General features: G+C 38.0%; 1 protein-coding gene across 1 annotated transcript in view; it reads left to right on the top strand.

Annotated features, from left to right (window-relative positions):
* The first annotated feature begins 745 nt into the window (after positions 1-745).
* Positions 746-14,774, top strand: part of rorab (RAR-related orphan receptor A, paralog b) — a 45,787-nt gene continuing 31,758 nt past the window's right edge. Inside the window, exon 1 of the mRNA XM_065267547.2 lies at positions 746-1,029. Coding sequence (XP_065123619.1) covers positions 876-1,029 — 154 coding nt within the window. The 5' untranslated portion in view covers positions 746-875. The remainder of the gene's footprint in view (positions 1,030-14,774) is intronic.

Below are 14,774 nucleotides of genomic sequence, written 5' to 3'. Positions count from 1 at the left end.
GCAGCACAGTAAACTTATGTACTGTAATATGTCTTAAAGTTTACTCGAAGGAATGTTTAACTTTATGAATGCTAGGCTATTAAATGTAATGCACTGTAGGTACTGCAATTCTGATAGAATTTTGCTCAATTATAATTGCATTTTACAAAAGAAAATGTCTTCTATATGAATAAAATAATACACATATCAGAGAATAATAACAATTTGGAAAATATGAAACCAAGTTTCACGTTTGTAATAAAGCTGTTGTTTTTTGACTACATTAAATAATTTCTTAAATACAATAATATTGCACGCATTGCACCTCGGCAGACTGCGTTTAGCGGAAGTACGTCAGCAGCATATTCGCTTGACACATACAGCATGCGTGTGTGAGAGAAACCTGAGCAGATTCAGAGGATATTTATAAAGTAAATTTAATTATTAACTAACCCTCATGCACTTTGACGAACTGGCCTACTGGAAATAGCCATCAAAATCTCAGCACAACAACAGACCAAATATAAAATTAATATAATGCATAATTTTAAAAATGTTTTTGACCAAACAGTCCTGAAACACTGACGACCTGCTTTTTTCCACATTATGACTATACAATTTAAACTGTAACATACTTACTGCGAATGAATATACATGATTTATAGTAGATTTTATAGATGATCTTACTTCAATGTGAAACGATCGTTGTAATGCGTGTGTGGTGTGTGACCATGAGCTCAACAGCGCTGCCTGTGGACAGAACGGCCACACCCGCTCTCATGAACACTAACAGATCTGTCATAGACTCAAGTGCAACCCGCACCAATAGACGATGTAATCGGAATTGTTTAACAAATCAATCATATTGTACTAGTAATTGATAACCGCATACAAATATGGAGTCCCCGCCAGAGCCTGTCACGCTGTCGGACAAGAGCGTTTCTGAAGCGGGCGCTTCGGTGGAGGACAGCCCGGTGAAACCGGACAGCAAGGCTGAAACCGACAAACCAGCAGCAGTTAAGCGGCAGAGTTGCTCAAGTACAAACAAGGGTAAGCTTAAAGCAAAGCAAAAAACTTGATGGTAAATGATTTCAATGCTTTATCAAGTTAACAGAGAACAAATTTGACTTTGTAGCGGAGCGTAATGTTGAACTCCAAAGTCCTTGCTTGCGAGTGCGATATGTTTCACATTATCCTTAAATGCACAGTGAATTTAAGAGATGAAATCATTCTGTTTAACATACAGTAGATGTAGGCCTGGTCATAGTAAAACGCGTGTAAATGCTCACTGAACATTAACCAATGTGGTCTCGGACATAATGGAGAAATATGGGCGAGTCAGGATTGCTGGCAATTGGTATCTGTCATTTCTGATCTTTAGTCACATGTTATTTGCTAGTGAATGAAGCAGTGTTGTTTTCACGTCTGTCACTGCTTTATCCTCTCGATCGCTTGCTCGACAGACAGCGCTGTGACCAAAATGGCACTGTAAACTGTTCAATGCAATGCTCGCATTCGTCCTTTTCCCATATATTTGAAGCTAGTAGACATCACAGACGGGCTATATTTGCATAGCAAAGTAGTGATTTCATGTGTAAATGAGCAGAAAGCCGTTTGTGCTGCACGGGACAGCCACACCCCTTTGTCTGTCTTTGATTTGGGGATATTAAGTCAAATAAATGTCGGTTAACGTGTCATTCGGCTGACTAGCATAGTTGACACAATGTAGACCGAGCAGATTTTAGCTCCGCTTGGCTTGGCAGAAATGTCTGTGGTAGTGTCTCTAATACACAGTTAGATCTCACCATTTACCATTTATCATAAATGGTAAGGCATAATGTTGCCTGCAATGCTGTCTAGATAGGCAGTTTACTCGGTTTTGGACACCGCCTGTGTGTTTGGCAGGCGTTGCGCTCAGTTTGTGCGCGCGCGTGTGTGTGCGTAGCTGTTATGTAACAGGTCACACACAGAAGGAGAAGAAATGAAGGGGTATTTTGCAAGTCTTTTTTGTTCATGTACACGAATCGACGTTTATGTTAAAACACTGAGATAGAGTAATCTGTTTATGAGCAGTGTAAAGCATTATTTACCCATGTGTTGTTGACACGCGTTTTTTTTCACGCGGTTGCTGTCTCGTTCTGCGGTTACGTAAGCAGGTAATAGCTGATGGATCCGCGCGCTTGAGAAGTTTCACTTTAGTAGGGCTCGGTGAAAGGGTCTGACACTCCTAACCTGCTAACCTATTTTCTCTAGTGTTTCTGCTAGGTTAAGATTAGTTTACCCCAAACTTGCCAACTGATTCGCTTGGTATCAAAAAGTAATACATTGTGAGGAAAGCATGTTGGAAGTACAGCTTTTATGCGTCAGACGTGTCCTCTCTTATGTCTGTTTCACGGAGGACATAGCAGTGTTTTATGATGTGTTTATCAGTTTTATCGTAAATTACTGTTAGACAACTTAATTAAACAATCATTTGTGCACTTATTTATTTGGTGCACACTGTGGTCAATTAAGGAATACTGGCAATAATCCATCATGTTGGTTTGGTTAATTATTTTTAATTATAACTATCTAATTACCAAATAATTGTGTAATACACACTTTGCACGCAACTCTGTTATTGACGCCAAAGAAATATTTTTTTTTACAGCATGGTGGAAAAACAAGGAAATTATTGTATAAGGTTAAACAAATTACAGTTTTAGAATATAAGATATTATGAGAAATATCATTAAGGCAGGTCACTAGCTGTATTCAGATATGGTTTGTAATATCAAGGTTAAAATAGATATGTAGTAGGCTATTTTATGATTCTATGATGTAGTCCTGCATCATGTTTTGTGTGGGCCTGCTCATATGGTTAGTTCTCCTAAAATAATACTGCCATTATGTTCTCATGATTGTTCCAAACCCATAAGACGTTATATCTTTTCACTAGCACAAAGGAAGAATTTAGGTTCTGGTGATATTATTTTCCTTCGCTTTTATCTGTACATTAAAAGTGACTGAAGTTAAACATTATTCCTTATTTCTCCTTTGAGAATGGAAGATGGAATGAAAGAAAGAAAATAGGGTTTTGCAACAGAATGAGGGTGAGTTAATGATAATTTTTGGGCAGACTAGTCTTCTTCATCCCCAGTAGTTTTTCCTCTTCCTCTCAGCAGTGTCTCTAAAAGCTCCATATTCTACACAACACAGGGACCACATACTCTGATGATGTTACGTAAAGTGTCTGGAGGTGGTCAGCTTAAGGGTGGACAACATGACTGGCACACACACTAGCACTCAGCCAAAATTGTGCAAGGCGATATCTGAGCCTCTTATGTCCACTTCAGGCTGTTGTGCAGTGAGGCGCAAGATTCTGCCTGACTTGGTGCTCAAGTGTAAAATAAAAAATGTCTGTATTATTCCAACACACAAAATATATCTCTATAGAGGAGAATAATGAATCATCTGCTTGACTGATTAAAAGATAAATTATCAATCCAATATGTCAATGGATCTGTTCAGGGGCATTATTTACTTTAAAAATGACTTAATACACTTATGAAATGTGTTACATTATAAAACCCATATAGTTTAAATAATTTTAATAATAAATATTAAGTTATGTTTTTGTATCTCAAACTTGTAAAATGGCAGGAGGGGCAACTGTTTTTGTAAATTAACAAATTAACTGTTAAAAATGTAAAAAAAAAATAGTGTTTATTAAAAATTCAAATACTTTGGCATTATTTTATGTTTACAACCTTTACTACAAATCACAGTTTACAAATATCAGTAACTGTTGGGATAATTAAAAAACTTTTGGCCAACAATTTAGATGTTTTCAAATGTCAGGGTGGTGCAACCGCAATCATTTATTGAGAAGTTAACAAGTATAAACAGTAAACATGACATTACATCATCCAGAGGAACTCGAGTGATCATTATGGCCGAATAAAAAGATTTTCTGAAAAACAGCTAATTTAATTTAATAGATAGACTGGTATACTTTTTGTATCAGGTGTTAAACCCCATGTAAAACTAGGAATATGCTATTTCATCAATCATCTTTTAATTAATAAAAAATGATATTTATGAACTTCAGAGGTAAATTGAAATGAAAAATATTAAAATAAATAATTTTAATAAGATAACAATTTAGTTAATAATTTTAGTTGTAATCAATTTAAGATACGATTATACTTTTAAGGTTATTGTTCTAAAACTTGTAGGTCTCAAATCATGTTAGTTTTATGTTGAATTTGTTTTATACTTTCAAACCATTTTTGGATTATAATTTTAAATGCCAGGGAGCACATTACAATTTATCTGGCAAAAATAAATTGATTTGATGTACCATCTAAAATATTTGGGGTAGGGCAGTCAAAAAAAAAAACTGTGAATGCACTGAAATGTTTTTTATTTATACAACTTTACAAAACACATTATTTCTCACCCAAAATATGCATTACATCTTTTTTTAAAATATTTTTTTTAATACTTTTTTTGATGCTTGTTTCGCAGTGGCAGTTCGTGACTGCTCTTCCAAGGGGCCCAAATTCAAAATATGTGTTCGGAGTGTCGTGTGTTTTTCGTGTTTTCAAAATATGTGTTTGTTGCATCATGTGAACCATGTGCATCACGTGTTTTGTCAAAACAAATGCCTGCTGCACACGCATCAAAACCTTTTATATATTATAAAAGTACACGCAAAACATGCAAGACACTCCTTTAACAGTAAACTCTGAGATTAGGCGGATATCTGGCAAACGCAAGTGTCTCTTTTATCCTAAACCCTTTAGACGCATCTGCAGCAGGCACTTTTTTTGACAAGACACGTGATGCACATAAGTTCACTCGACGCGCCGAACACATATTTTGAAATTACGAACCACACACATTACGGGCTACATACATGTTGGGACGAACTATGCGTTGTGCGCCATTGAAAAATGCTGTCACCAGCCGCCACTGTTGTTTCCTCTGCCAAATGCATAAATGAATGTGTCTGCATTGTAATGGCTGTAAGCCACCTTACTTTCTAGTTATTGAAAATAAATTTTTAATACAAACAGGGATAAAGGGAATAAATATGGAAAAGATTGTCTTGCATTGTGTGGATGCCCAGAGACATAAGCACAAAACAGGCCAGAGTGCCTTTAAAACAAGCAAGTTTCCAGTCGAGTGGTGTTTTAGACGTGGCTATGACGCAGTCTTGTCTGGAATTGTGGAAAGACAGAAACATTAACATACACTAACACACATTTTCACAGAGGCAGAGAAAAACGCCCTGGCCTATACTGTTATTTTGTACTGCAGTAGAGTGTTATTGCAGTGTTGACAGGCATAATTGGCTACAGGTGCACCCATCACACGCTGCCAGGCAGACTCCTTTCCACAGTCGCAAAGTGGCCAGAGCGCTGACGTTTGGTGAGATGAGGTGTCTCTCTCGTACGGAGGGTATATGGGGTCTTTCAAAAGATGCACTTAATGGTTTAATTAGCCGGTTTTTACCAGGCTTTACTGTAACTTGAGAATTCCTGTGGATTTAGATGATGCAGAAGTGCAGAATATTGAAGTGATTATAAATGCAGTTGCTTAGGAGCTAGCGATAAAAGCAAGAAGAATCATTAACTGTTCGTTTTGGGTTGAGGAGAAATGCGTTGTCCATCTGGTGAAATATTTGATTACATGATATTTTGAGAATCTCATTTTACTCTCATTTACCAGTCAGTCACTTGTTCCAAGAAATCGTATGGGCTCAGTATTTATTTCAAACACTAAATGTTATTGTCTGCAATGCTGCCATTTGCAATGACTCTGAGATGAAAATTACTTTGTGAGCCATTTAAAAAATAAGATAGAGAAATACATGGATGTAAGATGAAATTAGCTCTGCAGTTTCCACCTTCTTGCTTAGTGAGATTCCAGAAGAATGCTTTCAGAGCCAGGGGGAAGTGTACAGAGCGAGTTCATCTGAATACATTGCGCTGTACTCTGTTCTCCCCGCTGGGCTGTAACCCTGGAACGCATTCCTCACCACAGCCTCCTGTTTCACCCACAGCATGCAGTGAAGAACTGCTAGACTGTTTACATTTAGATCAACCCCACATACAGGTTTCTGGGGTTAATGATCTTGGGTTATTGATTGTGCAATAGAGTGACTGAAGGCTGATTTGATTAGGAGTTAAAGATTGTGCTCCCCTCCCATAGTTTTATGAAGTGTTGCTTTCTATGAAAGAATGTTAATAATCTATAATAATTTTCTTGTGTCAAAAACGTTAGCGTTGGAATTTATGTTTAACTAGATTAACTGTCAGTGCACACACACAACTGACCTTCCAGGAAAAGACATTTGAGCTGGATGTTTTTTGCTAAGAAGTGTGCAGCAGAACAGAGTCCCAGTCTAAACAATAAGAATCTCTTTTTATCGTTTGTCACGGTGTCATGTCAAACATGCAGGGCAAAACATCCTCCTTGTGCAGCTGGAGGAATACTCAGTGTGTCTTTCTTACAAACACACAATCGCACATTCCTGGATGGATGCACATTTTGTGGCATTGATGGAAAGTTACTGTAGACTTTTGTTGAATGATGTCAGAGCAGCTGGCAGACGAGCCTTAATTTTAAACAGTGCATTGTTAATTCAGCACAGAGAAGTGAGTGAATTAAACATTTAGCAAGAGTGCAGTTTGCTTTTAATGTGGTCTGTGCAGGCATAGTGATTTAAAACGTAATTTTGCAGCATGATTAATGCAATGAAGTGGAATTCTGCTATTTTGCGTTATAAAATAATGCCCATCTTATCCGATGGTTAAAGGGATAGTTTATCCAGAAATTAAAATTCTGTCATCATTGTCTCATTGTCATGTCTGTATAAATTTCTTTGTTCTGTTGAACACGAAGGAAGATATTTTGAGACATGTTTGTAACCGAACCGATCATGAGCCCCATTCACTTCCATAGTAGGAAAAAAATTTAAACATCTTACAATAGTATTATTAATGTCATGTGCTCAAAATATGTGAACCTTTTAAATTCAGTTCAGTTAGGAACGCAGAACAGTTATCAAAATAATGTAATGTTTTTGAGTAATTATCAGGCATTGTTTTAGTCAAGAGAAGATATCTTATTCTATTTGTGTACAGAATAGGTCATTCGTGTACTACATTATATGTGGATTCTGCCAGGTAGGAGTAAACATCTAATTTATTAAGCTATTGGACTGAGGCCAGGCTATTTGTCTTTAGTGACAGTTCTCCCACTGGGAAAGGCAGGTGCTTCAACTACACAGAAACAGCACATCTGTAAATGAGCTGGGATGTGATTCTGTGTAGCAGATACCCTGAAAACAATTGTTTTTCTTGCACACGGTGGACTGATTCACTTTATCAGATGTTAAAAGGCATTGTAAATAGACCTTTTAAAGGGCTTTCTTGATGAACAAGATGACAAGCGTCAGGGGGGAATTTAGTGAAAAGGAAACCAGTAGTCATACATCTTAGTGTAGCAGTACAGGAGAGTACAGAATAATGTAGTATATTAATATGCAAAGCCCTCTTACGTGCATCTGACATGTTTTCTTGTAAATTAGCAATTGTTATCAGGCTCTTATGTTTAGTTTCATTAATTTCACTTTAATGCCAAGGAAAAGGTTATTAGTCAGTAATTGAAATGCCCTTTTTTACAAATGTCACTTTCAGTCATTTCATTGTAATTTCATTGTGACTTTCTTAAAGGTATAGGGGAAGATTTTCTTTTTCCGGGTGGATCATCTAGGCTATTGGTCATCCCAGTTGTCAATCATTCTGGTGATATGTTTACGTAAGGCCATCGTACGTGCTCGTCCCTAGGTTCGCTTTCTGCACATGCACACTTTAAGGTGTATATGTGTGGTGGTCTACGGTTTCAGCCCTTCATTGAAGCTTGCGTTCTCATTGTGTTTTTTTTTTCAAAATTTCTGAGGGTTGCAGGAGAAAAAGTGTCTATGAATTCTCTAAAGAAAGAAACAAGACCAGAGTGTTTTTGGGAGAATATTTCACAAGCGGGCGTGCGCTAAAAGCACAGGTTGGGCTTCCCACGCGAAGTTTCTACTCGACACATAAAGTTTGGCATGCTATTTGGAGAAATCCAATTAAAATCACTGCTAGTAAAAGTTGATGTAAGCTATGATTAGCGATGCTAGCCCTGGCACAAGTCACGAACCGTGCAGACACAGTAAACATGCCGACAGCAACTTGTAAACAGAGCGAAGAGAAATTAAGCACATTTAAAGCGAAGGTATTATTTGTAGGGGTGTAACGATTAACTGTGCAAATGTGCGTTTTCTCAATGAATGAATTTGAATGAATTACGGTGAAATCCAGGCACATCCGAACGCCAGGGGGCGCTCCCGTGCAGAAACTCCCTTTGTGCCACAGAAGAAGTAGCATTACGAATGCTATTCCAGGAAATGTCTGCAGGAATATTTATATCACTGTTCTTCCAATTGTTTAACTCTTTCACCCCCAGCGTTTTTAAAAAAAGTTGCCAGCCAGCGCCAGCGTTTTTTATGATTTTCATCAAAGTTTAATGCCTTCCAGAAAATGTTCTTCTTTAAATATATAAACATACAATATACCAAATGAAAGAACAGACCCTCTGCTTTCAAACAAAAAAACCCGTTTTATCCTACCTTCAGTGGTTCTTTTGTAATCAGCTTTTGAATATGGGTAGGTTTCTGCAAAAACACCAAATTTTGAGCAAAAAGCAGAGATAATTCCACTTTTGTGACGGACTTTTTATAGAGATCCCATTCAGAGCGATCTTTAAAACAGACACGGACATGCAGCCGCTTGCCATAGGGCAATACTTCCGGGTTTTAAAAGTTGCGGAAGGGCGCCACCTGGTGGATAATAGCGGTATTGCGGAAAATCTCTTCATTGGCGGGGAAGCGTTTTCCCTTAATTGACAATGGCGGTGAAAGAGTTAAGGTATTTTCATGATAATAAAGAATATTTAAAATGATTTTGTTTAACGAGTGTTGCTTTTTAAATGCACGTTATAAACGACGCCGACTCGTAATGATTTTAGATTGATAAGGACTTCCTACTGACCAAATGCCGTAGTACACGCACAAGCTGTGCATGAAACAAAGAATCGCAGCCTTGCGATTCAGAATCGATTTCAGACAGGCATTTTTAATGGGACACACGGTTGAATCGTTACATCCCTAATTATTTGATGTACATATAATAGATATTATACATATACTACATATAATAGTACCGCGTATTCTTAGGTGGCATGTAGATTCGTTTGCATTCTAGCACTTCATATGTAGAGTAGAAGAATTTAAGCTATTTACACCATTCTCCTGGTTATAAACCCAGACCTAGTTATACTATAAACACAGTGGCCATAGTGAAGTGCTAGTTCATTTTGTTAATGTTTGTATGTTCTGTTTTTTAACCATGGGGAATATATTATAAAATGCAGTTCAAGGTGCCCTTGAACTTTTGTGTCAACATGCCCCAATAGCAAACCTTTGTCATAAAATGGAACCCAACATCTATTATTACAAAAACATTAGACTTACAGTAACACGGTATTGAATTAAGATCTTTTTGAACATGACATACGAAACCACTGCTAGAGAATTTGTGCTTTATTTGTGCATTTAAGTTACCGAAATACTCCTTGTCTAGTCTTGCCTAAATAATGCATATGCATTTGGTGAAAAGGTATGTCTGGATACAAAAAAAGCTAATTTTACTTTCTCTCTTTTTGTCTCTATCAGCACATTACATAAGTCTGTGTTTAGAGTAAAGGTGGAGACAAGAAGAGAGGTTAAGGCGTGACGTTGGCCACCTCCAAACAGGGCAAACCTGTTGTCTTAACCAGTGCATCAGTTAAAACTAGATGCATAAGCACTGCCCTGAGTCTGTTGTGTCAGATGTTCAAAATTGAAAAGGCACTCATTCAATTTTGTTAATGAGCAAAAACCGAGAGCGAACAATGAGATAACATTTGCTGGCTCAGATTGCCGTTTCTCTGCGTGACTGCATTAGTCTTCTGGATCGGTCTTTGATGAATTTGAGATGGTGAGAGCGAGCAGCAGTGTAGGAAGCACGGAGAAATGACTGTGGCCCAGGGAAATCTGCATCCAAAGAAAGACTGATGTGGAATTTTAAAACGGAGATGACGTCAATAAAGCGGTTCCATTTTTCCATTGAACTCAGACTGGGTCCTTTTAAGCACAGCAGCCTGAAGCTGAGCCTAGTAACTCTCTTCAAACAATTCAGTCTCTCTCTCTGTGTGTTTGAATCATGTGCTGTAGTTATAAACACATATGCTTCCACCTTTGCTGACTAGTTTGTCAGATAAACATCTGTCAAGTGTGATTGAGAAGAAGATGCGTATTAATGGTTTTTTGGCACTGATAGGTGTCTGCTTGAAGTGAGGGATGTTATGGCTGACTGTGTGATTTGGTGACTCAGATGCATTAGCTGCTCTCAATCGCACCCCACAGTGGGTGAAAGACAGACTCAGGTTATTTAGCTGATATCTCACTCTTAGAGCCGCTTTCTGAGTGCTATTAATAATAGAATGTATGACTGACTAAAGCGTTGGTACACATTTATTTTTAAGCAGCAGGTTTTCAGCTTGATGTGAAAAAGCGGCAGATTCTCAAATGCATTCAAACATTCACCTTTTCTAGTGTTTTTATAAAAGAGTGGGTGAAACAGTTACACAAACACAGTGCTAAAATGTTTTATTTGGTGCAGATAATGAAATGTACACTAAAGATTTCTGCTGGGATGAAGTGAGCATGTGCACCGAGAAGAGATACTAGTGAGGTTGTTGTTAGTGGAAACCTGGCAGTGGCTAAAATGAGTAATTTGACAGATGCAGTATCCGGATGGGAGGGAGCAGCGAGTTGAGCCGTGGGCTTATGTAAGATGAAGCTAATCCTTAGTGATTGGGATTATATAAAGTCTATATTCAAAGTGTATTTTATTCTCTCTCTCTCTCTCTCTCTCTCTCTCTCTCTCTCTCTCTCTCTCTCTCTCTCTCTCTCTCTCTCTCTCTCTCTCTCTCTCTCTCTCTCTCTATCTCTCTCTCTCTGTCTCTGTCTCTCTCTCGCCTTTCTGCGTATTCACCTTTTGTGCTTGTAAATAAAAAACAGACACATTCTCCTTTTAAAAGTGTTTTTAGGCTATAAAGGAAACATTATTTACAAACATCAAATTTACTACTAATTTTAATAGCATGACACCTACTCATATACTTGAAACTAATCCTATAAGCCAAGTGAGGGCAGTTAACTTCACTGTGACCTTTTCTTTTGCCGTAAAATGAGATAAAATCTCAAAGTGCTGTTGTGATAACATGTCATGGGAGAGCAACATATTGCGTAAGCATCCATGCTTACATCTTCCCACAATGCATCTGTACATCACCAGATGGTTTAATAAACATATTATTGACAGAACAGCAGTTACTCCTATTTGTAGTAGCTATTCATTCTGTTCATCTGACGTACATGATACTAATAAATGCATATGAGTGAATTTCATGAAATACAGATTTAGAAGTTGTCTCAGAATATTTAAAAAGCACTTGAAGCCAATTTTTTTTGCACAATTTTTTTTGTTGTTGTTGTTCATACACTTGAAACAGGGTGAATGGCACTTTCACATTTGCTTGCAGCCTTCTATCGGCCAAAACAGCACTAAAGAAGTTTCCAACCGTCGGGTCCCGGTCCTGTAGTTCGAGTGAAACCTACAAAAACTCGCTTTACGGGAAGTTACAATCCAATCAGAGCCAGCTTTGCTCCAGTAGGCTAAATTATTTACGACAGTGGTAATTGACAATTCCGCTTCCAACCTGTAGGGGGAGCAAAGAGCAAAAACTCTTTAGTGTTGCTTTACATTTTTTTTAGATTATCATTATCAAAAATTATCATTACTGCAACATGATATTACATTAAATATATGAATTTACAACTCATGTTTCGGTTAAGAGAACTAAAAAGTTGTCTAGGTACTATGACAAACAAAATTTCAACTTTTATCTGGAGAGAAAAAATAAGAACTGCTTACCTGGTAGCCATCTTGAGTGTTACAGTCAATTATTTCCCTTGTTGCCCCCAATTACATTTTTTAATTAACATAGATTGAAAATTGTTGTAGATGAGAAAATTGGTTTTGGACATGTTTATATTCCTTATTAGTGTCTCTCTACATTTACCAATGATCACCAAATACCACATGTTTCTTTACTGTTAATGTTTATAGTATAACATGCACTGAAGCTTTTTATTTTTTACATTTTTTAATTATAAATATTTATAAATATAATAAAAACAACCAAATTGGTTTGTATGATGCCATTTGAAATCATGTGCAAAAAAGTACGTGAAGAGATGTTTGTAACTGTATGCTTCCGTGTGATACTCTTACTTTGCATTTACTTTTTTTTTTTATCAAAATGTTTCATGACACCTCAAGTCTAATTTCGCGAGAATCACCCATACATGTTTCCCTTGTTTTTTCTTGCTGTTTGCACATAGATCTCTAAATTCATATATTCCCTGGAAACTAGATTTTAATAATCCCTTTGGAGGTTTAAGCCCTGTTATCCTGCTGCTAACTCAACCTCTGTGATCTCTTTATGTGATCTCCCGCTCTCTCCCTCCCTTTGGTGCACAACCATCGTTTTCCTGTCTCGCAGTAGGGTCCAATAGCCTCCTCATTATGCCCGGCAGGGGCACATCAACATGCTTCAGATTTTGTTCAGATTAATATGTTGTGAATGTTTATGAAATGTTGTGCAGTGTGGTGAACTGGGCTGGGTTTTGTCTGCCTTTTCCTCTTTCATTTTATTTTCCTTCCCCTGTATTTGTTGTTCTTTGTAACCCGGGACTGCTCCACTAACCTAATTTGGCATAATCTCTGTGCTGTGCTGTAATACACAGTGGGAGTGTTTGTAAAAGTGCTGTCTGGATCTCTGTGGGTGTGTGTCTGTGTGTGTGCTCGCTCGCGTGTGTGTGTGTGTGCCTGTTACGTAAATGTGATCATCATCTCTTTTAAGCTTGTCAGCCATTGCCAGAAATAGACTGATGGAAAAATACAAAGAAAGAGTGTGAAGAGGGATCGGATAGACGATTAGATATGATGTGAAACTCTACCTGCCATCACACTGATTGATTTTTAGTCGTCTCCGTTTCCTCTGGCCTGCGCTCAGCTGCCAACAGATTTTAATTTAGCACTGATGCTTTATCTTAGCAGTGATGCTTTAATTTGACGTGTTCAAGTGTGTTTTTATCAAACACACCTGAAAAATCTAATCAAAGTCTTCAGGATTAATTGGAAATTAAGTTCAGGTTAGAGTTTGAACTAAACTCTGCAGAACAGGGGCCCCCCAGGACCCAGGGATTAAATCATTGTCGGTTGGGGTGGGAGAAATGACGTGAGAAATGACGCGTTTAAACGGATGCGCAGTCGTGCACTAATACAGTATGTGAGAGTAGAGCTGCTTGTGTTGTTACTAAACATTTGCAGAGCTATTGATTAAGTAAGCTCGAGCATCTTTTTACACCCTCACAAAATGAAAGGCGGAGAGCAGACGGTTTAGTATAAAGTCCATGCAGAACACATATAATTCAAGTTATATGTATGTATTATGCCACCGTTTTTCAATATTTTACTATGTTCTTACCTCAAATTAATACATCCGTATCTTTTTTCAATGCGTGCACTTTTAATCTTTGTACAGGACCTCGTGAATGTGTTAGCATTTAGGCTAACCCCATTTATTCCTATGGCTCCAAACAGGGATGAATTTAGAAGCCACCATACACTTCCACGATTTCCCTATTTAAAGACAGTAGTTACACAAATAAGTATGGTGGCACAAAATAAAACTTTTGTTAAAGAATGAATGGGGCTAGGCTAAATGCTAACACATTCAAGAAGGGCTGTACAAAGATTAAAAGTAAAAGATAGGTATGTATTAATTCATCTAAGTTGAGGTAAGAACATAGTAAAATATTAAAAAACGGTGTTGTTTTACTTTAAATCGACACTGATCCTTTAATGCTATGTTTACCAACCGCGTTTCAGGCTAAAAATCATGTCTACCACACCTAGTTTGCCGCTTAAACAGTTTGAATGCATTCCCGTGTGTATAGCGAAGTAGACGCGCGGAAAAAGCAAGCATTTGACGCGTGTCAGAGGCAAAATCCGCTTCTTGTGGGAGGGGCAAGTGCTATGTGGTTGTCTGTTTGCAGGATGGCTGATGTTGATTGTGCATTTGTCTAGAGAGTTACCGGTTTGTATTTAATCACCTTACTATAGGGGGAAAATAAACGGCACGGGTCAATAAATGTCACTTGACTCAAAAGTGAAATGTGTATTTTCAACTTACCAGGTTGCCCAATGTCCTCACTGACACTCTTCCAAGCGGATCCTTTTGCTGAATGAGTGACTCCGGGTGGGGCTGCTGCCACAGCAGCAAGCAGTCTCTTGATTGGTTAACGTGGCGCGAAAATCCACCAAAGTTAAAAATTTTCAAATTGGATGTCAGCCGCAAATTCAAGTCAAACGCAAAATGCAAAAAAAGCACCATTTGCGCGTACCGCGCCGTACACTTAATAGGCGTCTAGTTCGCGCGAATGAGGTTCAAACGCGGCTTCTGCGCCACGCTAAATGCCTCATCCGCGCTGCGGGCCCTCCGGATGCGCGTCTACGGGTCTTCACATTGACTTAACATTGAAATCACTCGCATCCATAGCAGGAATTTTGAGAGGTGTTTTGAAAAGAAAGCAC

This window comes from Paramisgurnus dabryanus, chromosome 2, assembly GCF_030506205.2.
Source record: "Paramisgurnus dabryanus chromosome 2, PD_genome_1.1, whole genome shotgun sequence".
NCBI lineage: Eukaryota > Metazoa > Chordata > Actinopteri > Cypriniformes > Cobitidae > Paramisgurnus > Paramisgurnus dabryanus.
Note: the sequence above shows the minus strand (reverse complement) of the source record. Positions and strands in the feature narration are given on the sequence as shown.